Genomic DNA, 26644 nt, shown 5'->3' with positions numbered 1-26644 from the left:
CGTTAGTTGTGATGAAACATTCAGGACGGAGCCTATGTACATGCCGCCGTCATGCCTGATCCGTTGTGTACACCACCATTGACTTCCATGCATGGTTTACAGCTTTTGGAGTTTTATATGCTCATTTTTGCCTTCTGAAATGTACTGTATTTTGTCTACACCATTAAAGAGTGTCTATGGTATTACACTATATGGATGTTTCCTTTATTGCATATACGAGGCACATCCTTGTCCTGCATTTATCTGAACCACTAAACAGCATCTGTTCCTGGAGGATTCATAGTGTCTTAATTGCTGAGGATCGATTCATTGAGCGTGTTTGACTCTGTTAAAGAGTCCTGTCATTCTGGTAACAATCTATCTTACACTGGGTGGTGGAGCACATTGGTGATTGCTGGATTACACATATATTTACTTCACTATATGGACTTTTTTCATTCACTTGATTTTATTGGGACTTTATTATTGTTTTTTTTTTTATTTTACAAAAAGTTTTTATAATCTTTGGATTCATTTATTAGCGCTGTAACATTTTTTGCATACTTATTTAAAGTGGAGTTCCACCCAAAAGTGGAACTTCTGCTCATTTGTCTCCTCTCCCCCTCCGGTGCCACAATTGGCACCTTTTGGGGGGATACCTGTCTTTGATAGGTATCCTATTCCCACTTCCAGGAGTCCAGGCCATGGCATGTGACATCTCCGTGGGCACCCCTCCTCCTCTCTCTGTCGCCGGGCTAGTAGGAGAGAGGAGCGGGGCCTCACGCATGCGCAGTAGGGTTTCTGGTGTGAAGCCATAAGGCTACACTGCCGAGTACCCTTAGTGACAGCGGCAGCACCTGACAGCTGATGCAAACATCAGCTGCGGTGCCGACATCGCTGTATTCCAAGACAGGTAAGTGCCCTATTGTTAAAAGCCAGCAACTGCAGTAATGTGTAGCTGCTGGCTTTTAATTTATTTATTTTTGGCCGAAATACTATGGTACTTTAAGCTCAGTGACTCAAGCTATGGGATCAGCATGACAGTCGGCATTTTTCAGAAGGAGGTCAGCAATGGCAGCCTCTATTTCCTCAGTACAGGTGTCCTTTCCTTTTCTTATACATTGGCTTATCCATGTTTCCTAAAGTGGAACTGCAACATAGTAGTATAGTCCTCAAAACCTGCAAATTGTTTATGTTGCAAATGTGTATCAATATACTGATCCAATCCCCTCTGTCAGAATGCAATAATGCAGTGGGGTAGATCCCTACACCCACATCGCTTGAGTGGATGCAGGGATCTGTGAGTTTCATTTCTTTCATTCGCTGGTTGAACAACAAAAAAAATCTCTGCGTGTATACCCTGCTTACTGCTTACTGAATGAAGGCCTTTGTAAATATAGTGGTCAGTGTAGAGCAATTATATCCTTACATGTTCATACAATACTGGGCAAATAAACAGAATGCATGCTGCATCATAGACAACTTTCTCTTATAACTGGTCTTTCAACTGTATAATAAGATTGTACCTCCTGTTTTTTTTTTTTTCAGGTTATTTGTAGCACTGACAATTGATGTAGCACTTTACATATTGTACATTCACAAAAGTTCCTGTCCTTAAAGAGGAAGTAAACCCTGATGAGTTTACTTCCTCTTTCATTCCCTGCAAAGGCAAAGCATAATGGACTACTATGCATCGCATAGTAGTCCATTATGTGTCACTTACCTGACACAGGAGCCAGCGAAGTCACCGCTGTCCCCTGTAGTCCGGCGCATCCATCTTCTCGGTGGGGTCTCGCAGCTCCGCAGCTGTCATTCGGCGAAGCCGCGATGACGTCACTCCCGCGCATGCGCACGGGAGCCGACACGTGCGGCAGCTCTGTCGTTGGAAATGCCACGCTCAGTGCACCTGCGCACCGCTGTCTACGGCGCATGCGCCGTAGACAGTGGTGCCTGTCTTCGGGCAAATATCTCCTAAACCATATAGGTTTAGGAGATATTTCTTGGACCTACAGGTAAGCCTTAATCTAAGCTTACCTGTAGGTCAAAGTGTGTTTTAAGGGTTTACAACCACTTTAAGGAGCTTACAGTCTAAGGTCACTACCTCAAATGCATACTAGGGCCAATCTAGACAGGAACTAATTATCCTACCAGCATGTCTTTGGAGCATGGGAGGAAATCCATCCAAGCATGGGGAGATCTTGCAAACTCCATGCAGTTTGTGTCCTGGTTGGAATTCAAGCCATGGACCCTTTGGTCCTTGGCTTGAATCCCAAACAGGACACAATCGGTACAATGGTAAATGAGAAACTCACTGCAATACTTAATAACACCCAACCAACATTTCTCAAAATATGGTCTCTGTGGCTAGAAAATAGCCATGCCTCCTTTTCACTCTAACTTATTGTCCAGCGTAATACAGAAACCATGCCCCCCCCCCCCCCCCCAAAAAAAAACCTGTCAAATTTACTGCGTTCCTATCAATTTCTCTCCCCCAGCACCCCCACCTCCTCTCCATCTACAGTACCTTTCTTTTCTTTCGCTTTAAATATCCCTTATCCTCTCTATCTTGTGAATAGAACTTGCCTAGTCCACACTTGTCCCCCCCCCCCCCACACTTTAGCTAATTGTTGTGCAACTTCACAATACAAATACTATTGCTATCCATATAGTTTCCACCAACATTTTCAATGCTTGGTAGCCTTCTATTGTCAAGCAGAGCAATCATTTGTCCTTCAGATTTGCTACCTACATTGATGTGGCTAAACAGGAATTATTTATGGCACTAACCCCTCTCTCACTTTTTTTATCTTTTTATGTGCTGTTTTGTTTTTGATGCCTACCTATGACCCTTGCATTGTTGCTTGGTACTTCCAATGTCATTCAAACATTTGTAATCCTTTTTAAAAATTATAAAAAACCTAATAACATTTTTGTAAAACAAACCAAGGACCCTGCATGGCAGAAGTTCTAACCACTAAGCCTCTGTTTCTATTACTTTGAATTGATGTTATGTTATCTTAATAATATGTAATGCTCGTTGCAGGATTTTCAACAATTATGCCCTGTACACACGGTCAGACTTTCTGGTGACAAAATCCGTCTGATTTTTTTCTGATGGATTTTGGCCCACACTTTTCTAGCATACACACGATCGCACAAAGTTGATGGAAAATACGAGTGTTCTGAACACAGTGACGTAGAACACGTATGACGGGATTATAAACAGGCCAGTAGCTAATAGCTTTAGTCTCGTAGATTATTATGAGCATGCGTGGCACTTTGTCCGTCGGAATTGTTTACACATGATCGGAATTTAAACGATTGGATTTTGTTGTGGGAAAATTTTAGATCCAGCTCTCAAACTTTGTGTGTTGAAAATTCCGATGGAAAAAGTCAGATGGAGCCCACACACGATCAGATTTTCTGACAATACGATCCGATCGCACATTTTCCGTCGGAAAGTCCGACCACGTGTACAGGGCATTACAGTTATAAACAAATTGAATATTGTTTCACTGCTTCATCTGAATAAGGTAACCCAGATAAGTAAAAATTCAGAACCTTATAGAAATGTAATGTTATCTTTTTGATGATTCTTATTTTAATGTAGATGAAAGTGTATCCTTGGTCTTTGATATTGGCTCATTTTCAATTCGTGCCGGCTATGGAGGAGATGACCTTCCTCGGGTAAGAAATAACTGAGAATGTTGGAGTATTTTATGTTGTCCTTTTTTATGTTTTTGCAGCTATTGAACGAATAACTGCATAAACCTGATCTGCCATAAGCTAAAGAGTACATAAAAAATCTCTGAGCTATTAAAATTAGAAATCTAAAAGAATATATCTGAATTTTAAGATAACTTGAAGAAATTCTTGGTTTCCTCCCCAAAACAACAGGTGCATTGTGCATGTAAATGAATCACAACCCCAGTGTCAGCTTATGTGTAACTTACCTCCTTTAGCTGTATAAAGCAGGTCTCTGTGTCTGTGATGTCACTCCTTCTCCTGGCTGAATTTAAAAGTTCCTGTTGCATTCCTTTCCCAGTCCTGATACTATATGTCCCATCATCCTTTGAGCCTCTAGCTTCAGGGCAGGCTGTGGGAGTCACTTCTACCAGTTCTGGGAGTTTGTGTGGATGGGTCCTAGGGTTACTGTGGGTGTTTCTGGGCCTTCACATGGGTGGTGAATGGAGAGTATTGGAATATTGCTCTCACCAATCACTCCAATCATCTGTAGTGAACAGAGTGCTATCCAGCAGGAAGTGTAACCTTACAAACCACCAAGAAATATACTATTCTAGCTATGAAGGGCACACAAATATAAGACCGAGCACATGATCAAGAATTTATTTTCTGCTCTGATCTCATTTTTTTTAACAGAGAAAAAACAATTGGCTTGTTTTAAGGCAGGATTTGTAATGTGTATACAGTGTCTGCACACACAACACACACACGAAACTCAATTTAGTCACACACTAATCTTTGGTTGTTGTAAAGTGTATGTGTAGTCACCACACTAAAATTATTGTGAGCAGAAACACACACTGTGGCGGGAGTCACTTTGGGCAGGGGAGGGCCCATGGAACCCAGAATCCCTTGGAGAGGTTGGGAAACCCTTGTTTCAGCTCCCCATGCACCTTCTACAGTGCCTTGCGAAAGTATTCGGCCCCCTTGAACTTTTCAACCTTTTGCCACATTTCAGGCTTCAAACATAAAGATATAACATTTAAATTTTTTGTGAAGAATCACCAACAAGTGGGACACAATTGTGAAGTGGAACAAAATCTATTGGATGATTTAAACTTTTTTAGCAAATAAAAAACTGAAAAGTGGTGCGTGCAAAATTATTCGGCCCCTTTACTTTCAGTGCAGCAAACTCACTCCAGAAGTTCAGCGAGGATCTCTGAATGATCCAATGTTGTCCTAAATGACTGATGGTGATAAATAGAATCCACCTGTGTGTAATCAAGTCTCTGTATAAATGCACCTGCTCTGTGATAGTCTCAGGGTTCTGTTGAAAGCGCAGAGAGCATCATGAAGACCAAGGAACACACCAGGCAGGTTCGTAATACTGTTGTGGAGAAGTTTAAAGCTGGATTTGGATACAAAAAGATTTCCCAAGCTTTAAACATCCCAAGGAGCACTGTGCAAGCGATCATTTGAAATGGAAATGGAAGGAGTATCAGACCACTGCAAATCTACCAAGACCTGGCCGTCCCTCTAAACTTTCAGCTCAGACAAGGAGAAGACTGATCAGAGATGCAGCCAAGAGGCCCATGATCACTCTGGATGAACAGCTGAGGTGGGAGAGTCTGTCCATAGGACAACAATCAGTCGTACACTGCACAAATCTGGCCTTTATGGAAGAGTGGCAAGAAGAAAGCCATTTCTCAAAGATATCCATAAAAAGTCTCGTCTAAAGTTTGCCACAAGCCACCTGGGAGACACACCAAACATGTGGAAGAAGGGGCTCTGGTCAGATGAAACCAAAATCGAACTTTTTGCCCACAATGCAAAACGATATGTTTGGCGTAAAAGCAACACAGCTCATCACCCTCAACACACCATCCCCACTGTCAAACATGGTGGTGGCAGCATTATGGTTTGGGCCTGCTTTTCTTCAGCAGGGACAGGGAAGATGGTTAAAATTGAGGGGAAGATGGATGCAGCCAAATACAGGACCATTCTGGATGAAAACCTGTTGGAGTCTGCAAAAGACCTGAAACTGGGACGGAGATTTATCTTCCAACAAGACAATGATCCCAAACATACAGCAAAATCTACAAAGGAATGGTTCACAAATAAACGTATCCAGGTGTTAGAATGGCCAAGTCAAAGTCCAGACCTGAATCCAATCGAGAATCTGTGGAAAGAGCTGAAAACTGCTGTTCACAAACGCTCTCCATCCAACCTCACTGAGCTCGAGCTGTTTTGCAAGGAAGAATGGGCAAGAATTTCAGTCTCTCGATGTGCAAAACTGATAGAGACATACCCCAAGCGACTTGCAGCTGTAATCGCAGCAAAAGGTGGCTCTACAAAGTATTAAACGCAAGGGGGCGAAATAATTTTGCACGCCCCGCTTTTCATTTTTTTATTAGTTAAATAAGTTTCAAAAATCCAATAGATTTCGTTCCACTTCACAATTGTGTCCCACTTGTTGGTGATTCTTCACAAAAAATAAAAATTTTATATCTTTATGTTTGAAGCCTGAAATGTGGCAAAAGGTTGAAAAGTTCAAGGGGGCCGAATACTTTCGCAAGGCACTGTATGTCTAATTCACCCTATGTCTATTAGGGGCACAGGGTGACTGAGAAAATGATGGAACATTGTAAGAGTTTTGTAGACTGTTGCCATGCCATCTGCAATCCCTGATTAATCAAAGCATTGCTTAGATATGGATTTCATGGTCTTCAATGTGGGAGCCGGTCCGTCTGCTACTGGGGGCTCCTGCTAATGTGTGAAGGTGTTCTGTATTCATACTTATTATAATGCGTATTGTGTCTTCTGAGCTAGAAGACAGCAAGTCCGACCTAAAAGGTCAGACCTTTCTGAGTCTCCTAGGCTGGTTAAATGACTAGTTAATGAGCTCATGTTAATTTATGTTTCTGGTTACAGTTTGTATTGTTAGGGTAATATGATCAGGAGGGGGTACTTCCTTCTCAAGTGTATAACAGCCTGTATTCTTGTTCAAATAAACGGTTCCAGCTTTGCAGCAAAATGAGTCCTGCCTAGTTCTTGGTTGTAATATGCACCTATAATGTCTAATATCTATATTCAGACTGGAGGAAGTGGTATATGATGGAAGCACTCAAGCGGAGTGTGGGATGTTCCGTTACACACACTCCTTCTACACAAACTATGAATGGGCTCTTAGATGCAAAGAATCACTACCATACATGGATCATTGCAGTCTTAAGGCTTGTTTAAATTAATGGTGTAAAAATGCAGCACAACCACAAAGTTTTACCAACCCCTAACTGCCCCCTCTTTAACTGAATGCTCAGTGGCTGGGGGTGAACACATGCCTTTACTGCAATACTATGCTTCATGTTTGTGGTGGGAACTATACCTCCTGTTGTGCTTGGTGGCCACTACTGCCTGCCAGACACAACCAATTCTAATGAATGGAGCTACACTGCAATTGCACACAATGTGCATGTTTGCAGTGCAGCATTTAGGGGGTTAAAATAGGTGATGAGGAGGTGATACAACTCCTTCTCAACGCTTGTTAAATGCTCTTTGAAGAGTGATCCGAATGCAGATCACTCTTCACTCTGAAAAGCAGGTTTAAATGTGTTATACCTTCTCCTGTTTCATTCCTGTCTTGCAGCATGCCAAAGAATAATGGCTTCCTGCAAGACTGCAGAGGTAGGGCTATGGGAGGTTATTATGAAAGAGTTTCCTTCATATGTAAATTAGGGCTCTGGGAGGGTGGGTTCTGAGGGGCGGGACTCTCCCTGTTCATACTGGTCAGCATATTTAATTGGGCCAAATTGAATTCTAATTGTGATCCATTCAAGCCTGTCCAGCAGCAGCACAGCCTGCTTTCAGAACAGACTGTGTATGTGTGCATGAAGGGGTTTCCTCCTTAAATAATGCTGCAATCTGTGAGGCAGAACTTGGGAGGTTTGGACTCTTCCTGTAGGTGTGACTGGGCTGGAATGAATGGTATTTAGGATGTATTCAATCCCACCCACCATTAGAGCTGTGAAGGAAGTTACATTATTTGCAGAGTCTGAAAGACTATAGGAAGTGGTTATGGAAGGGTCTCAGACTACATCAGACTATACAGCATGTCACAGAGTACAAAGCCACAACTAAATCCAAAACATCAGATCTGCAGAAAACAGAGCAACATGGTAGCGAGCTATAATCTATGCTGGCACTGATGATTCTATTCAGTTCTAGAGTTCAGCCTTAAATTTCCAGGATATCTCTTAGCTCTAGTCTAGAATGATGACGTATAATTTCAGTGTATTGTTTGCATAGCATATCACTTACATTTGATTATGTTCAAGTTGACATTGCATAGATGGCGTGAAAGGTGAGAGCAAGAGCTCTAAGTTGCATGCAGTGTAACTAAAGTGGAATTATGGTGTAACCTTTGGACACGCACACGTTTCTAATTGTTTGCATTCAGGAAAGTGTGCTGCAGCCTCTCCAGAACAGATTTCTTGTTGTTGTGAAACTTTAGGTTCCAGCATGCTGTGCCACCATTCTTGGGCATAACTACAGGATTTGCTGGCAGGACATACTAGAATATGTATTTTCAACATCTGGGAATAATCCCAAATGAATATATAAAATTTGCTTTAGAGCAGGGATCTCCAAACTATGGCCTGTGGGCCACATCCAGCCCACTATACAATTGTATTTGGCTAGCAGCTAGGGTCAATTGCAAGTCCTTCATGTACAAAGATTGAGAATAAAGGTCAGCAGAAGTTGCCTATGGTCTCCACATAAATTTCACTCTCCCCATTACGAGGGACTCTGATGTAAGGGGGATTCTGATGGGGACTCTGATAGGGACCCTGATGTAATGGTGGACTCTGAAGTAGACCCTGAGATATAACGGGGGACTCTGAGGTAAACCCTGATTTTATGGGGGAATCTGAAAGAGATTCAACAGACTGAGAGGATTTCCTTTAGACAGTTGTCACTGGATTGGTGTTCCTAGTACAAGTTTTCCCCTTGCATTTTCCTTTACTAAGAGCTCATTCACACCATCAAATTGTGGTAACGCTTAAATGTGTTGGTGCAATGCAGTCTCATTCAGCGGACTGCACAGGCATGCATTTTAGTGTATATGCTATAGAAAATGCTGCATGCACAATTATTGGTCTGTTGTGGTGCTTTCAACAGCCCATTAAAATGAATGGGCTTCCTGAGTACATTACATGTTAATGCATGACACGAAGCCCAACAATATGTCTGTCTTGACACTCACTGCGGCAGACCAGGCTGGTGTAAATGTGCACTTATTTTTTCAGTGACAATGATCATCAGTACAAATAGAGTGGGGAATTGCTCCAAAAGAGACATCAACAATAATAACAAGAGAGCAGAGAGCCCAACCCTTCTCCACTTAATCCAAAACTAAAGAAAATAATTGATCTAGAGATACACTTTACATGCACCTCTAAACTGCACATTCTGTATGGACACACTTAGAGCAAGGTCAGCAAGGTAGTGTTCAATATATAAATAATTTTTTGTCTAAAATTATCAATAACAAATGTGCAACCACACAAGCAAATGAAGACTAAGCTCTAATATGTATTTATCCTTCTCTGCTATACATTCTAAGCATAGCAAGTATATTTATCTCTGTTGAAGAGCACCCATGCATCCCCTAACAATGTAGCATCAGTCTACCCTGATCACAGCTGACTACATATTTTAGTTGAGCAGATGATGCAAACCCATTGCTGGAATACATTAACCAAACATTCTACATGGAATATGCAAAGCCAGCTGCCATCGTGGTAGACATCACTGATGTCTCAGTGTGCATTATAGGAAGATGACAGGTGATGGGAAAGCAAAAGGAGCAGAGAACCAAGCCAATCCTTTAATCAGCTTAGGAATTTATTCAGTATATAATTATAAAACAACACTAAAAGCCTGCGTGAAAAATGTTGGAGCACCCTCGTGCAGCGTCACAGAAGGGCCGCCAGGAAGTCTCTATTGGGGGATCTACGAAGCCGCAGCTGGAACCTTGGTAGGCCTCATGGAGAAACAGCTGACGCAAGTTTTTACTGTTGTTTTATACTTATATACTGAATAAATTACTAAGCTGTTTAAAAGATTGATTTGGCGCCACTGTCCTCCTCCTTTTGCTTTCCTTTTGTTCACAGTGATTTGGTTCCTCAGCCCACGCCTGAAGCATCCTCACTCCCTTTACAGCCTCCATTTAGAGACTTTTTTAGAGACTAATTTTTAGGGGTTCATCCCCCAGAACTTTCAATCCACTCACCATTCACAGGGTTGCACCTTCACGTACGTTATCTGCATGCAGATGCATGCCCTTTCATTTAAATTTTAAACTTTAAGATTTTTCATCAGATGGTTTAGCGTTGAACATTATACCAATATTGTGACAGGTGATGGAAGGCTACCGTTCCTTCTCCATAATATATAGGTTGCCAATGGCATTGCTGATCTATGAAAATACTAGTCATTTGCAAAACTTCAGTGACCATCCTGGAACAAGCATATTACTAAAAGAGTCAAGGGGAGGAAAGAATTAATGATCTTTACATACAGTAGCTCACAAAAGTGAGTACACCCCTCACATTTTTGTAAATATTTTATTATATCTTTTCAAGTGACAACACTGAAGTAATGACACTTTGCTACAATGTAAAGCAGTGAATGTACAGCTTGTATAACAGTGTAAATTTGCTGTCCCCTCAAAATAACTCAACACAGCCATTAATGTCTAAACTGCTGGCAACAAAAGTGAGTACACCCCAAGTGAAAATGTCCAAATTGGGCCCAATTAGTCATTTTTCCTCCCTGGTGTCATGTGATTCGTTAGTGTTACAAGGTCTCAGGTGTGAATGGGTATCAGGTGTGTTAAATTTGGTGTTATCGCTCTCACTATCTCATACTGGTCACTGGAAGTTCAACATGGCACCTCATGGCAAAGAACTCTCTGAGGATCTGAAAAAAAGAATTGTTGCTCTACATAAAGATGGCCTAAGTTATAAGAAGATTGCCAAGACCCTGAAACTGAGCTGCAGCATGGTGACCAAGACCATACAGTGGTTTAACAGGACAGGTTCCACTTAGAACAGGCCTAGATATGGCCGACCAAAGAAGTTGAGCGCACGTGCTCTGCGTCATATCCAGAGGTTGTATTTGGGAAATAGACATATGAGTGCTGCCAGCATTGCTGCAGAGGTTGAAGAGGTGGGGGGGGGGGGGGGTCAGCCTGTCAGTGCTCAGACCATACGCTGCACACTGCATCAAACTGGTCTGCATGACTGTCATCTAAGAAGGAAGCCTCTTCTAAAGATGATGCACAAGAAAGCCCACAAACAGTTTGCTGAAGAAAAGCAGACTAAGCACATGGATTATTGGAACCATGTCCTGTGGTCTGGTGAGACCAAGATATAAACTTATTTGGTTCAGAGGGTGTCAAGTGTGTGTGGCAGCAACCAGGTGAGGAGTACAAAGACAAGTGTTTCTTGCCTACAGTCAAGCATGGTGGTAGGGTTGTCATGGTCTGGGGCTGCATGAGTGCTGCCGGCACTGGGGAGCTACAGTTCATTGAAGGAACCATGAATGCCAACATATATTGTGACATACTGAAGCAGAGCATGATCCCCTCCCTTCAGAGACTGGGCCACAGGGCTGTATTCCAACATGATAACGACCCCAAACACACCTCCAAGACGACCCCTGCCTTGCCAAAGAAGCTGAGTGTAAAGGTGATGGACTGGCCAAGCATGTCTCCAGACCTAAACCCTATTGAGCATCTGTGGGGCATCCTCAAAGGGAAGGTGGAGGAGCGCAGGGTCTCTAACATCTACCAGCTCCGTGATGTCGTTGTAGAGGAATGAAAGTGGCAACCTGTGAAGCTCTGGTGAACTCCATGCCCAAGAGGGTTAAGGCAGTGCTGGAAAATAATGGTGGCCAAAATATTGACACTTTGGGCCTAATTTGGAATTTTTCACTCAGGGGTGTACTCACTTTTGTTACCAGCGGTTTAAACATTAATGGCTGTGTGTTGAGTTATTTCGAGGGGACAGCAAATTGACACTGTTATACAAGCTGTGCACTCACTATTTTACATTGTAGCAAAGTGTAATTTCTTTAGTGTTGTCACATGAAAAAAGAATAAAATATTTACAAAAATGTAAGGGATATACTCACTTTTGTGAGATACTGTACACACTGTAGTTTCCTTGAACCAAAGAATTAGCAGCTGCTTGGAGTTTGTCTGGAACCCGAGGAGCTGCATGTGGGTTTATATTTTAACTTGTGTAACTAACTAGACTCTGAGCACTTAGATTATAAATTTGTTTTCTGAGAGACTAAATCTGATATCGGAGACACATGTGCATGTGTGCTCCTGTATGGGACTTGAGTCAAGCTGTGTGCATGCACAGATACACGCAGCGCCAAGCAAGCTAACCCCCCGGATCCCTCCTCCTCCCTTCTCCCAACAAATTATATAACAGCTGCAGAAACCTTCACTCCCCTTATCCTCAGCAACTCTCTAAACCTGGAAATTTGGGGGAAGCTGCATAGTGGGGGAGAGTGTTTAGGGACAGGGGGACTTGCAAATGTTCTGGGGCATTTTTTACAACATTTTTTTCACTGTTCTGCCTCCATGGGACAAAGTACTCTGCATTTCTCTTGTCTTGGGAAAGTGCAAGGGCTGGAACAAAGTACTAAATGTACACTCATATTGTATTAATAGTTGCTGTGAGTTATACTTTGAACTTCATTTTTACTCTTTTCATTCCATTACTAAATAAGCCATATGTATTCTGCAGTTAGATTTCCCTACAACAATTGGCGCAGTGCTTGGCAGAGAGGATGGCAGCACCCCAACATATTACATCAATACTAAGTCAGATGAGCTACCAGTGGAAAACATGGAGGCTGTATCACCACTTGAAGATGGACTTAGTAAGACTTTTTCTTAATTTACAATATTTTTGTTATTATTGGAGCCATTTAATGCCATTATTAGTAGAAGTAGTAGTAATATTCGTAGAGGGTGGAGTAATACTGATATTAATATTTTAAGTATTATTCAGTGTTATTACTTAATAATAATAATAATAATAATTACTGATACGCTGCTATATAGAATTTTTATTTGAGTTTCTATAACAATACAAAGAAAAAACACACAATACATTTAAGATTAGCCAATTTCACAGCACAGCTAACCCAAAGCACTCATGTATGCAACGCTGTTTTGGCCAGAACGGCCCTTGTTACTAGATGTACCGTATGTATGCCTACTATGTATGTCATCTTCTCTGTTTCCTTCTTTTATCAATAAAGTTTGTTTTTTCGATTAAAAAAAAAAAGATTAGCCAATTTCCAGGTGATATATAACATACTCAACATACAACACTTCAGCACTAGGCCAGTAGCATAGCTTCAAGGCTACTATACATCTATAATAACAGACACATCTACATCACATTTATCCCAGACTAATTTTCATGTAATGTGACTTCAACTTTTTCCCAGATCGAATAGTATTTGATGGATCCAAACAAATACATTTCATAGACCCCAAATTCGGTGCATAAGTAACCAATTCCCATCTAGGGAATCACAAAACCAAAACCCACAATAACAGTAACAACTTTATATGTAAAGTATAAGTTATTGCTACTACTAGGAGTCATACATCATACCTAATTATTCAGACACTGTAGATACACTGTTCATCCACCTGCCCCACACCTTCTCAAATATGTTGGGTATTCCTCTACTAATATATATGGCATTATGCAAAGGTAGGGCTTTATTGATAAGTGCCTTCCAGGTCTGAGAAACAGGAGGTGTAGGTTTTTTCCAAGAGAGAACTATCATCTTTCTAGCGTAATAAAATAGTAATGTCAAAAGGGTACGTATTACTCTCTTAAGGGCCAGGGAGTCAACCAGTCCCAGGAGACACAAAAACATGCATAAAATCTGCCCTGAGTGAGGTACACCACCAACAGGGTGACTGGGAGGGAAATATCCTAGCCAATCTGGCCAGAGTAAGGTATATGCGACACAGGAATTTGTATTGAATAAGATGGTCTCTAGCTGAAACCAATCTGGAAAAATGCATTTCCCAAAAGTGCTCCCAATCGTCCCCATCCAGCTGAGGGAACATCTCCTCCCTAGCTACTCTGCAAGGTGTAAGGACTCTGTTCACATCCACAAACAGACATTTGTAAAGATTGGAAAAGACCCTGTCTAAAGAATTGTCCTGAAGCACGGACTCTAGGTCCCCCTCCTGCAATGTGAGTTCCGCAGTACCAAACTGAGAATTGTATGCATGGCGGAGCTGCAGATAGCGAAACAAATACGATTTAGGCAATTTTAATTTGATTTTCAGAACATCTAACTGCAGGAGTGTGCCATTCCCAAAAATATCTCCCAGCCTTTTGATAACAAATTTGGTCCATATAATAGGGTCAGGGTATGTATAGAAATGTGATAACTGGAGATTGTTCCATAAGAGTGTGTGTGGAGAAATTACCCGGTGATCTACTGACTCAGCCTTAGTGGTCACCATCCATGCTCTAAAACGCCTGGAAATTGTGATGGGGTATGGAGCCCTATTTCCTCAGAAAAAAAGATCCATCAGTGCCTCATAGGAACTATGACAAACCAGGTGCTGGTGGCCAATGGAGAGAGGTCTTCCCTTACGGCTATGTTCTGGACTCCCCTGAAGGTGAGACAGGAGGCGTCAGGCACAGAGTAGCACGGGTCGCCTGTGGAGTTACTTTCAGAAGGACTCAGGGATACTGCAGATGCATTGAGTAGAGGCTGCAGGAAGATGGCGCCTGTGAGGTGTGGCGGGTCTGCAGAATCACAGTGTCAGAAGGATATTGGGTACAAGCCAGGATCAGGAGCCAGGTGGGTAACAGAGCAGACAAAGTCAGGTGGAAAGCTGAGGTCAAACACAGAAGCAGGCAGAGGGTATCCGTCAGACAAGCCAGGGTCGAAGACTGGAGCAAGCAGGAGACAGGTCGAGAACAAGCCGGGTCAGTAACTAAGGATCACAGGAGCAAGGGAACACAGGTAACAAGCTGATGAGCAAACACCACTTCAGCCAAGGCTTCCTTATAAAGGCTCATGTAATTTGCTGGTGGAGACGCTGGGTCCTAGAGCCGTCTCCTGCCCTGACAGATGCTGGGTTCAAGAGTCCTCCTCCTGCCCTGACAGGAACCAACTATAGCAGCCTCTAAAGCAACTGCTGCATCGTTGTCCTGGAGGGTTAGCCACCTATGGGCGAAAACCAGTTGGCCTGCCAGGAAATATCAGACAAAGTCTAGAACCACTAGCCCCCCCCCCCGTTTCCATGGTTGCTGGAGCAACTGCAGCTTAATCCTGGGATTTCGTCCATTCCACAAGAAGGCTAATACTAAATGATCTATGTTCCTAAATATATATTTTTGTATCCAAACAGGTGAGTTCTGAAATACATACAGGAAAGGGGTAGTAATTTCATCTTCAGCAACCTTACCAAAGAGCGTTAGAGTGAGGTTTTACCAAGCTTGCAGCCTGCGCTTTAACAATAGCAACAGTGGAATGACATTCAAAGTAATGAAATCAGAGACTGCGTTAGTAATATGAATGCTTAGGTACTTAACCCTATCCACTTGCTGTAATGGGCAATTGCCCAGAACCCTGCAAGATGGAGAAGGAATTTTAAGTGAAAGAATCTTACCTAACCTTAGACATACCACGGTTTACTTTCAGACCAGAGAATACAGTAGGGAATTCAGAATAGACAGAACTGCCAAAAAGGACATATCAGAATCACATAAAAATAAGACCATGTCATCTGCATATAAGGTTGTCTTTTCTATCAGGCTTCCGACTTGAATACCCCACACCTCTGGAGAGGCTTGCACAGCCAGGGGTTCAATTAAAAGAGCAAAAAAGCCAGGAGACATGGGGCAACCTTGACGGATACCCCTGCCCACTGAAAAAGACTCAGATGGCAAACCATTTAGTTTAATGGCTGCAGTAGGGCTATGGTACACAATACGGATCTACTGTCTAAACCGAGTGCCAAACCCATATGCTTCCAACACTGAGGTCATATACTGCCACTCCACAGAATCTAAAGCTTTTTCTAGGTCTAGAAAAATGAATATGCCTCAACTAGAAATATCCGGTCCCAGCTGAGTGTGGTTAAAAACCCTACGCAGGTTCATATCGGTGGCTTTTTTCGGCATAAAGCCTGTCTGATCAGGGGAAATCAAGTATTTCTAATTTTCCAGCGTACTTAGTCCGGCAAACAATCCGGCGGATAGTCCGGCGGACTTTCTACCAAACGGACTTGGCCACACACGGACGCACGGAAAGTCCGGCGATTGCTAGCGCGATGACTTACAGCACGTACGATAGGACTAGAAAAAGGAAGTTCAACAGCCAGTAGCCAATAGCTTCCTTTTCGTACTTGCTTCTGAGCATGCGTCATTCTAATGCAGGCCATACACGGTCGAATTTCAAATGAATTTTCTTTTCAAAATCAGAAAATTCGTTTTTTTGTGATCCGATGATGCCACCATTGATTTTCGAAATTCGGCCGACCAAACCTTCAATTTCACCTCATGTTACTACAGAAAAGAATTTTTTTGGCTGGGAATCTTCTTTTCTCTCCGTAAATTTTCTTTTATCGCCGTACATTTTCTTTTATCGCCGTACATTTTCTTTTCTTATTACGTTTCTTGCACGATTCTCCCATCATTGATTAGAAAATTGTTCGTTTTTCTAAAAATTTCCAACATGTCCGATTCCTCAAATTTTATTTCCGCACGAAAATCAGCTGTTGCTGCAGCCCACTAATGGTGCGAAATTCATACCAAAATTCTTAGATACGATTTTCGAAAGAAAATTCTTTCGAAATTCTAACCGTGTATGGCCGGCATTAGTCCACCGGACTAGCATACTCACGAACGTATTGTCCACTGAAACCCACTTTACGCTGAAAAAGTCCGCTGAAGCCCACACACGATCAGATTGTCCGGTGAAATGCAGTCCGGCGGACTAAGTCGCCGGACAATTTGATCGTGTTTACGCGGCATAAGTCTGGTGGCTATCAATTTGGTAAGTATTTTGAAATCCATATTGGGTAGGGATATAGGTCTGTAGGAAGAACACTGGAGGGGATCCTTATCAGGTTTGGCCAACAACTCTATGGGGTTTATTTACTAAAGGCAAATCCACTTTGCACTGCAAGTGCATTTAGAGGTGCAGTTGCTGTAGATTTGAGGGGGACATGCAAGGGAAATAAAAAAACAGCATCTTTGCTTGTACATGATTGGGTGATACAATCAGCAGAGCTTCTCCTCATTTCAGATCTTCCTCTCAGATCTAAAGTGACTGAACTTCCAAGTGCACTTGCAGTGTACTTGTAGTGCAAAGTTGATTTGCCTTTAGTAAATCAACCCCTATATGTGCTTCGTAAAAGGAAAGGAGTCATTCTGAACACAATCATTATATAACTAGAGCAGTCTTGGTGAAAGAATATCAGAGTATTGTTTATACCATTCAATCGGTGGTCCATCTGGACCCGGTGCTACCATTGGCAAAGGAGCCTATTGATTTGGTCACCTCCTTCTCTCCTTCACATCCTTCTCTAAAACTATAAGAGCTATATAAGAGCTATAAGATCCTCTGTATTATAAGAGGCTATCCATAAGTATAAGTCTCTTTAAAATGAGGCAAACATCTGTAGGATGCCCTCTCTATCTGTGAATAACACTCCAGATGATGAGAAAATACAGGGGATAACTGTCAGGTTTAGCATCAGCTGTTAATAATGCTACACATTTTTGTCCCCTTTCTGAAATATACGTTCTTTACTCTGTCTCAAAAAAACAGTAAGCAATGTCCTGGTAATGGAGGTATAAAGCCCTCCTAGCAAATTGTAAATTCGTCAACGTCTCTAGGGAAGGTGTGTTAGCGCCTGTGCACATTCCTGTTCTCTATCTTGCAGGGTTGTTATTATGTGGTTATTATATACCCCCCCCCCCCCCCCCCCCCATACACAGCAGAAACAATACTCCCTCCTAGAGATTAGAAAGAACTACATTGGCTAATGTGATAATTTTCTACCCCTCACTTAATTTTTGAAGTGCCCTCCCTGATCCATCATTATGCATCATCCCTATTATCCAGGAGTGTGAAACACAACACTCTCGCTCCCCTCGATTTCTGACTCCTTTTCCACCACTTCCACCATCCTCCCCATTCACATGACCTGACAAGGCTCAGAGCGTGAAACAAGTCATCATGGTGATGGGACCACACACATGGCCTGCCTCTAAGTGCCACACTCTCCACCTTTTCCATTGGATACTGTCCTGTCTACTGGCGCAACGAGTAATGTCATCGTAAGTCACTGCCCCTGCATGCTGTTACTATCCGCAGTAAGATCCGCACAGTTACTAACCATTCTTATACCATCTCTCACACCTTCCCACCTGCCTTCGGATCTAACAAGCCATCAACACCAACGGCTCCATTGGCTAGTGGAAAGACACACCCAGGACCCTTCCATCTGAGGACAGGCATGGTTTCTCAGCCATTGGGATTTGTGTATAGGTACTGGTTGTCAAAGTTGGCAGATTTCATGTAAATTTTTACAATTGATGTTTTCAATAAACAAATTTTAACTACGGAATTTTTAGAGGCTGTCATCTACATGCAATATGAGAGACTTTTTGCTTTCCGCGGTATCTACACCGGAAAATACACTTAGTTCAAGCACATTATGGATTTTTCTGTTGCAACTCTCTCTTGATACTCCCTCCCAGTAATTATTCCCAGCAGCTAAGAACTACAGGTTTGCCATAAATCCCCCTGTATAGATCTCCTTAGCAGGCGCCTGATCTTTTTTGTTGTTTCTACCCCATGCACTCTGCAGAAGGAAAGGGGGGAAATTCCAAGTCCTGAAGTTCCACTGCACAAAAGGACTCCTGAAAAGAACTCTGGATCCCTCATATTAGTCTATGACAGGATAGATATGTAAATAGTAGCAATAAGGTACCAATATAAAAAATTAAGAGAATAGTTCATCTCAATGAACAACATATACCAACTGACCAATCCTGCGGGAACTTGCAGGGCGTTGACCTCCCCCATTCAGGCAGCAATGTGTACATTAACATGGTCATGACAGGAACAGTACCAAGGAGGGAGAAATTCAGGCCAGGGTATCCAGCCACTTTGAGGCATCCGATTGTGATTCAAAAAATTTCCCAGATCCCATATGTTCCACTCATAGTTTTTTTGGGTACAGCATACTGTATGTAAGCCCATTCTCACGCAACTGCTTCCTCACCTCCACAAATGAGCGCCGACACCTCTGAAGCTCAGGAGAAAAATCTGGGAAGAAGTGGAGAGTGGTATTTTCATACCTGAACTGGGGTTGTTTCCTGGCTTCTGTGAGTATGAGGTCCCGGTCCCGATAGTTAAGTAAGCGGACCAGAAATGGTCTGCATGGTGCACCTTGCGGTCTGGGACCCGTCAGTACTCCAGTGCTCCACTATATAGGCAAGTGTGCATCAACTTTGGGATATATTTAAAAAATTATTCCACAAAGCCAGCAGGATTTGCACCCTCTAGTTGGCCCACCACTCGCCCATTATTTATGCACAGCCGGTTTTCTGTGTTTTCCGAACGGACCATCAGCATCTTTATTGTTTGCTGTAGTTCTGCATCATTGTGGCGATTGGTGAATGGCAGCGCCCTCAATATCAGATATTCGGGTCTCAGCAGCAGATATTCTGACCCCTGAACTTATCAAGGTCTTGCACCTTATGAGGCCACACTCTATGGCCACCGTATCAATCCAGCCCATGAGGGTAGTTTTGCTGGCCTCTATAGCATGGCCGAGGTGGAGGAATCTTGCCCTGGTTGCTCTGTAACCACTGACTGCAATTAGAGATCTTGAAAGGCTACTGGTGCAGGAGGTAGGTAAGGAAGACCAGTTCTCTCTTACCTGGACTGCATGGTCCATGTTTCGCTACTCCTCAGATTTCCAAACATGGTCTGTAAGCGACATTGACTCTAGTTAGGTGTACCAATGACTGTGTATTCCTACCTGATCTTACTTTTTCCTTACCTTTTGTTTCTCGCCCTGCCATATACCCTTCTTCTTTCTTCCTCGATACACTAAGCATCAGTTACAGATAGGGAGCATGCAAATGACAGAAAGAAGCCTGAAAACATCAATAAGGGGTGTAAAAAAAGAAAGAGCAATGGTAAGCTTGATAGTTCAGAATGATTGATTTAAAAAAAAATTGTGTTTGGTGTCACTTTAAGTTTAACCCATAATTTACGTTCCTAGATTTTCACCTCTAACTCTTGACACTAAACGAACACTAAATTAACTCCCAAATGTAGGCCCCTACTTTGCCAGATTCCAGTACTATTGGTGTCCAAAGCTCACTTTTCTGTGCTGAGTATAGAGGAGCACTGACCTGCTCTACTGACCTGTACTTACACTCTACTGTAAATGTGCAATATAATCAGGAGACTTCCAAAAAAGGTAAATACAGAGCTGGATTCACTGCTCAATTAGTATGACATCATTTATATGTAGTCAATAATTAGATGGGAAACAAATCTTCAGTTTGGAGGCATTATACTGTACAGTTATAATGGCTAATAATGTGCTTTAGTTTTCTCCAAAAAAGGTGAGCTTGAACAAATTAACTTCCTTATTGAGATTAGATGAGATCAGCCTCAGGTACAGGATACAATCCTAACCATATATAGTAGTCGGTAATGTATACCTTGTTCATGTGATCTTTATACTTGCACAATTTATGACAGCTTTATCGTAGTTTCCTGAATGTTTTTTATGACTAAGTAGTGGACTTTAATCTGTCTTCTAGTTTTAAATTTTTTTATGGTTTTAAAACTCTCAGTCTGTGAATAAAAGAGAATGATGTAATGTCATCAATAACATCAGCATCAAGAAACAAAGATACGTTGTAAAGAATTTACATTTTTATAACATTGCATCCGTTCCTTGCAGTTGAAGATTGGGATGGCTTTCAGGCTATTTTAGACTATACTTTCAAAGCTCTCAATGCAAAGCCTCGTTTACATCCAGTGCTAATTACTGAACCGTTTGTAAGTAAAAATTATTATTTTTTATTATTAACAGTGTTATTTATTTATATGTCACACTAAATGATGACTATTCATGCTTGGATACTAAGTTAAAGAACATTAGCAACAGCCCAAAGACATATTTATCAACACATGGGATTTCGAATGTAAAGTTAGGTCCTCTTAAATATAATAAAAAGAGCCACCTCCTTATGTCAGGAGGCCCCATCAGAGCCCCCACCCTTACATCAGATTCTCTATTGATGTCCCCTTACTTCAGGAGCCCCCCCTTACATTAAGAGGTCCCATCAGAGTTCCCCTATACATCAGAGTTCCCATAAAAGCCCCCTCATATCAGAATCCTCATCAGAGACCCCCCCTTACATCAGAGCCCCCTTACATCAGCGCCCCCATTAGAGCCCCCTATACATCAGAGCTGCCTTACCATCTGGCAGCAGGGTTGGAGCGGGACTTATGAGGTGGAGCAGGTTCATACAAACCACAGCCGCTCACTGCTTCTTCCAGATACTAAACCTTTCTCTCTCTTCTTCCAAAGCAAATACACTTCCTGTAAACATCACACCACCATTGTGTTGTGAACGGGGCACATAGAAATCAAATGTCTGTTTCTAGTGCAGAAAAACAAAGGTCCCTGTACATGGTGTGAATGAGCCCAAAGGTCCTGTGTAAACGTGCTCTGGGCTTCTGTTAATGTCAATAGTTTGACATCAGTTTGAGATGCTTCTGAGATCATTCAGAATTCATTGATGGGTTAATTTGACCTGCATTCGACCTTCTTCTGACTTGCATTTGACCTGATTCACGTGGCACAAACCCTTTAAAACAAAAAAAAGCCCTCCAACACATCCACTAAACAAGATCCTACAGTTTTTTCAAAAATTCCTTCTTATCCATTTGTTTTTCTTTCATTTATTAAGATTACTTTGCGTCATAAGCAAGGAAGCTTAGACCTCTGAAATGTACTAATGTGCTTTTACTAAATGAAAAATGGTGCACATACAAAACTATTACAATTATAGGAATGCAATACCATACTGACAGATATACTTATAACACGCAAAATGCCTAGCAAATAGGCAGAAATTATGGTCTGTGAACAGTAGAAATATGCTTAAAAGTTACTTAACTAAGGTTACAGTGTTCATGATCTCCATAGGCAAGGAGGATCCAGTTGCTGGAGATCAGGCGAAAGTGTCTTCAGGTATAGCTCCTTCTGGCTAATACAGACCTTCTTTGGTGTTAAAGCGGGAGTTCTGAATGTTTTTTTTTTTTTAAAGCCAGCAGCTACAAATACTGCTGACTTTTAAAATAAGGACACTTACCCGCCCAGCGCGTCCACGATGTCGGCACCCGAAGCCGATCTCTCGATCGTCTCTCGGGTGCTGCCGCCGCCTTCTTGGGTATGGGAATCAGGAAGTGGAGCCTTGCGGCTTCATTTCCCGGTTCCCTACTGCGCATGCGCGAGTCGCGCTGCGCAATAAGGATGGTCCCGCTGTCTCTGGGATCCGTGTGTTTCCCAGCAGACAGCAGGGGACCTGCGGAAAGGGGCGTAAATATCCGTAGATTCTGCGGATATCTATGCCGGAAGTGGGTGCAGATACCTGTACTGTACAGGTACCTGCACCCCCTCCCCCCTGAAAGGTGCCAATTGTGGCGCCGGAGGGGGGGAGGGTTCCAATGAGCTGAAGCTCTACTTTAGCGTGGAGCTCCGCTTTAAGTCATTATGGAGTCCTCTTGAAGATTCTCCAAACCGACCTCAAGATGGCACTGTGGTATCATACATGCTATAGGTCATATATGTCAAAAAAGCCAAGCTATTGTTTTGTCCAGAGACACTAAAATCTAACTGTCAGCTGAAATACAACAATAGTTCATTGTTCCCATTGTATCAACAGCATTTGTTTGAAAAGTATCCCCTCAAACAAAGTTGATGTCTGTTTCTACTGTAAGCCAAACTTCTAAATCAAACATATTCTTCTTAAGCAAGTCTGAAAAAAAAATCATATAAATATATATATATATATATATATATTTATATCGAAAGCAACACATCATTGTCATTTGGATATGAGATAATTGAGTGTCTCTTCCTGGTATTCCTCCAAAAAGGAACATTTGATATGGTTGTAAAGAAGAGAAAGGCCAGTAAAGACAACATAGAACATATTAGGCTCAATTAACACAAGGATATTGATCTTTATTTTGGCCAAGTAAATGTAACTTTCAAATATTAATGGACCCAGCTGAAAATAGCTGTAATTTTAAAAAATAAAGATGCTTATCCTGCTGTGTTTGCTTTATGATTTGTGCCTAATTTAAGCAACCCTACTTGTTAAAACTTGGTGCTTCATTTATGAACCTGCTGTCCATTTTCACCAGAGACGTTTCATGTTAATGGGAAAGTCTTATGACATACAGCAGGGATATGCAGTTAGCGGACCTCCAACTGTTGCAAAACTACAAGTCCCATCATGCCTCTGCCTCTGGGTGTCATGATTGTGGCTGCCAAAGTCTTGCTATGCCTCATGGGACTTGTAGTTCTGCAACAGCTGGAGGTCCGCTAATTGCATATCCCTGATATACAGTATGCTATACACAGGCTAAATGAAGTTCCCCTTCCAGAGTGGCAACTTAATATGAATGATCTGCTAATGGAATTTTACAGATTTATGGAGGGAAGTGTTGAGTACTATAAGACACCCTGCAGGGAATGTCTGAATTTATTATTTATTATTTTAGTGGAATACCAGAGAAAAACGTGAGAAGTTGACCGAGTTGATGTTTGAGCATTACCATGTTCCAGCATTTTACCTCTCTAAAAGTGCAGTTCTCTCAGCGTATCCTTTTTGTTGCTTGCCATATTCACTTTTTTTAATGGCCACTAGCAGGTGAGTGGACTGATCTGTCAGGTAGGAGATTATATATATATATATATTTTTTGGTATGTCTTTATCTCACATTTGGCTTCTTTAATTCTTTTACATTTTACTGCTTGTTTAGTGTTAAAAGAGAAGTGTGGGTTTTAACCACTTCAGCCCCACAAGATTTGGCTGCTCAATGACCAGGCCATTTTTTGTGATTCGGCACTGCGTCGCTTTAACTCAAAATGCACGGTCATGCGGCTCTGTACCCAAACAAAATTGATGTCTTTTCCCCCACATATAGAGCTTTCTTTTGGTGGTATTTGATCATCTCTGACTTTTAGTTTTTGCACTATAAACAAAGAAAGAGCAAAAATTTTGAAAACACAGTATTTTGTACTTTTTGCTATAAGAAATACTTCCAATTTTTTTATTTTTTTAAAGCACATTTTTTCCTCAGTTTAGGCCTATATGTATTCTTCTACATATTTTTAGTAATTAAAATTGCAAGCGTATATTGATTGGTTTGGCGGAAAAAGTTATAGCAGCTACAAAATAGGGGATAGATTTCTGGCACTTTATTATTATTTTTTTTTTAGTAGTAATGGTGGCGATCGGCGGGACTGTGACATTATAGTGGACACATCGGACACATTTTTGAAACCATTGACAATTATACAGCAATCAGTGCTATAAAAATGCACTGATTACTGTGTAAATATCACTGGCAGGGAAAGGGTTAACACTAGGGGAGATCAAGGGGTTAACTGTGTTCCCTGACTGTGTGTTCTAACTGTGAGGGGTGGGGACTGACTATAGGATATGCCAGATCATGGTTCCTAGCTATTAGGAACTCAGGATCTTCCTCACAGAACAGGTATTTGTGTGTTTACACACACAAGTCCCTGTTCTGCCTCTCGTGTCCGCGATCGCACGCAACTGCCGGCCATGAGCATCGGCACCTCCGCAGCACAGCGCGTGCGTGCCGGCTATCCGGCTTAAAGGAGCCGACATACAGCTACGATGGTTTGTGGAATCGTGCCGACCTGCTGCAGTATAGTAGTAGTAGCTGGTCTGTAAAGGGGTTAAAAATAAACTAACAGTGATACTTGCCTAGGGGATTGCAGCATTGGTCCATTGCTGCATCTGTCCTCCACTGCCTCTAAGACCAAGAACAGAGTAATCCAGGGGCGGGCTGACCGGCGACTGCTGTCATCTGATGTCCTGCCTTCTGGCTCCATTGAGAGACATCACACTGGTCCAATGATGGGACGTGTGACGTCTATCAAAGGATGACAGCGGGAAATACCAGTTTTGTGTGATCCAGTGCCTCTTCTCTCTAACCCCCATGCACTGGTGTGGCTGCATTGAGGGGAACTGGTGAGGCTATATTCATGAGCACTGGTAAGGCGGCATAAATGGGTACTGGTGAGCCTGCGCTGATGGGCACTGGTGATACTGTATTGAGGGACACTAGTAAGGTTGCATTGAGGGGCACCAATTAAGCTGCGCTGATGGCACTGGTGAGGCTGCATTGATGGGCACTGGTGAGGCTGCATTAATAGGCACTTTTGAGGCTGCAATAATGGGCACTTACTGGGCTGGGCAATAACCACTTCCATACCAGGCCATAGGTATGTCATATGACATCATCCGGTTCTTGCCACTCCTACGGCCTCCCAGGGGGGGAGAGTGCAATGATGGGCACTAGTGAGGCTGAATTAATGGACACTGGTGAGACTGCATTGAGGGGACCCTGGTAAGGCTGCATTGAGGGGACACTGGTGAGGCTGCATTGAGGGGACACTGGTGAGGCTACATTGATGGGCACTGTTGAGGTTGCATTAATAGGCACTAGTGAGGCTGCATTGATGGGCACTGGTGAGTCAGCATTGAGGGGCACTGATGGGGCTGCATTAATGGGCACTGGTGAGGCTGCATTCATGGGCACTGGTGAGACTGCATTGAGGGGCACTGATCAGGCTGCATTAATAGGCACGGGTGAGGCTACATTAATGGACACTGGTTAGACCTCATTGATGGGCACCATTGATGGGCACAGGTGAGCCTGCATTGATGGGCACTGGTGAGGCTGCACTGATGGGCACTGTGACGGACCTAGCTGGGACAGAGGTTTTTGGAGAGGACTGAATGCTAGCCTCTAGCCTTGCGATTATGGGCATTTGGGGGAACGGTGGTCTTTGTGAGCTGTATGCCTGGGGCCCCCTGAGGTGGTTTTACTTTGGATTCAGGTCCATGTCCCCCCAAGACACACAGACTCTGGGAACCCTGTATATGCCATATTAGAAATTGTGGCTGCTTCATAATGCTGGGACATATACTGTTAAGAGATGCTGATGTCAACTCCAGCCACCTATCTGTCTGTTAGCTGCTATAATGTAAATTAGTCTAGTATGACTTGTCATAACTTCTAAGGGTCTTTCACCCATTGTTGTTTGTGCTAATTAACCCTGCAATTGTATGAAGGAGTTCTGTGTTGACATGTATGATAATGTGCATTGTAGTTAGGGAGTCAGATCTGCTGCTTTAAGGGATTAGTTGATTAGCTCATGTTAATTTATGTTTCTGGTTTCAGGTGTATTGTTAGAGTAATATTAGCAGGAGGTAGGAACCTCCTCTTTAACTGTATATAAGACTTGTATTCTTGTTCTAATAAACTGTCTGATGTTTTACCCTACACTGAGCTACGGGAATGAATGGGAAAGCTAAGGGGTCTTGGATTGTGTGGTACTGGACAGAGGAGCGATACGGCGGTTAGACTCATCTTGAGTACGGGGGTCTGTCACAATTGGCTGGCAGCTGTGGGATGTCTTCTGCAGTCTGGGACATCCAAACCACCACCAGGATTCAAGACCCAGACAGCCGCCAAGGAGCGATACGGGAGGAGTTCGGGAGGAGGCTGCAAGGCACGTGGAAGCAACATCAGGGACCAGCAACAG

General features: G+C 42.5%; 1 protein-coding gene across 1 annotated transcript in view; it reads left to right on the top strand.

Moving 5' to 3' along the window:
* LOC143988388 (actin-like protein 6A) overlaps positions 1 to 26644 on the top strand; it is a 74267-nt gene that overhangs the window by 8376 nt on the left and 39247 nt on the right. Inside the window, exons 2-5 of the mRNA XM_077487919.1 lie at positions 3590 to 3666; positions 12486 to 12621; positions 20726 to 20823; positions 23563 to 23660. Of these exons, the coding sequence (XP_077344045.1) occupies positions 3590 to 3666; positions 12486 to 12621; positions 20726 to 20823; positions 23563 to 23660 (409 nt within the window). The remainder of the gene's footprint in view (positions 1 to 3589; positions 3667 to 12485; positions 12622 to 20725; positions 20824 to 23562; positions 23661 to 26644) is intronic.

This window comes from Lithobates pipiens, unplaced genomic scaffold (assembly GCF_037356315.1).
Source record: "Lithobates pipiens isolate NorthernLeopardFrog02 unplaced genomic scaffold, aLitPip1_a1.2 Scaffold_18, whole genome shotgun sequence".
Lineage (NCBI taxonomy): Eukaryota > Metazoa > Chordata > Amphibia > Anura > Ranidae > Lithobates > Lithobates pipiens.
This window is presented reverse-complemented; position numbering and strand designations above follow the sequence as displayed.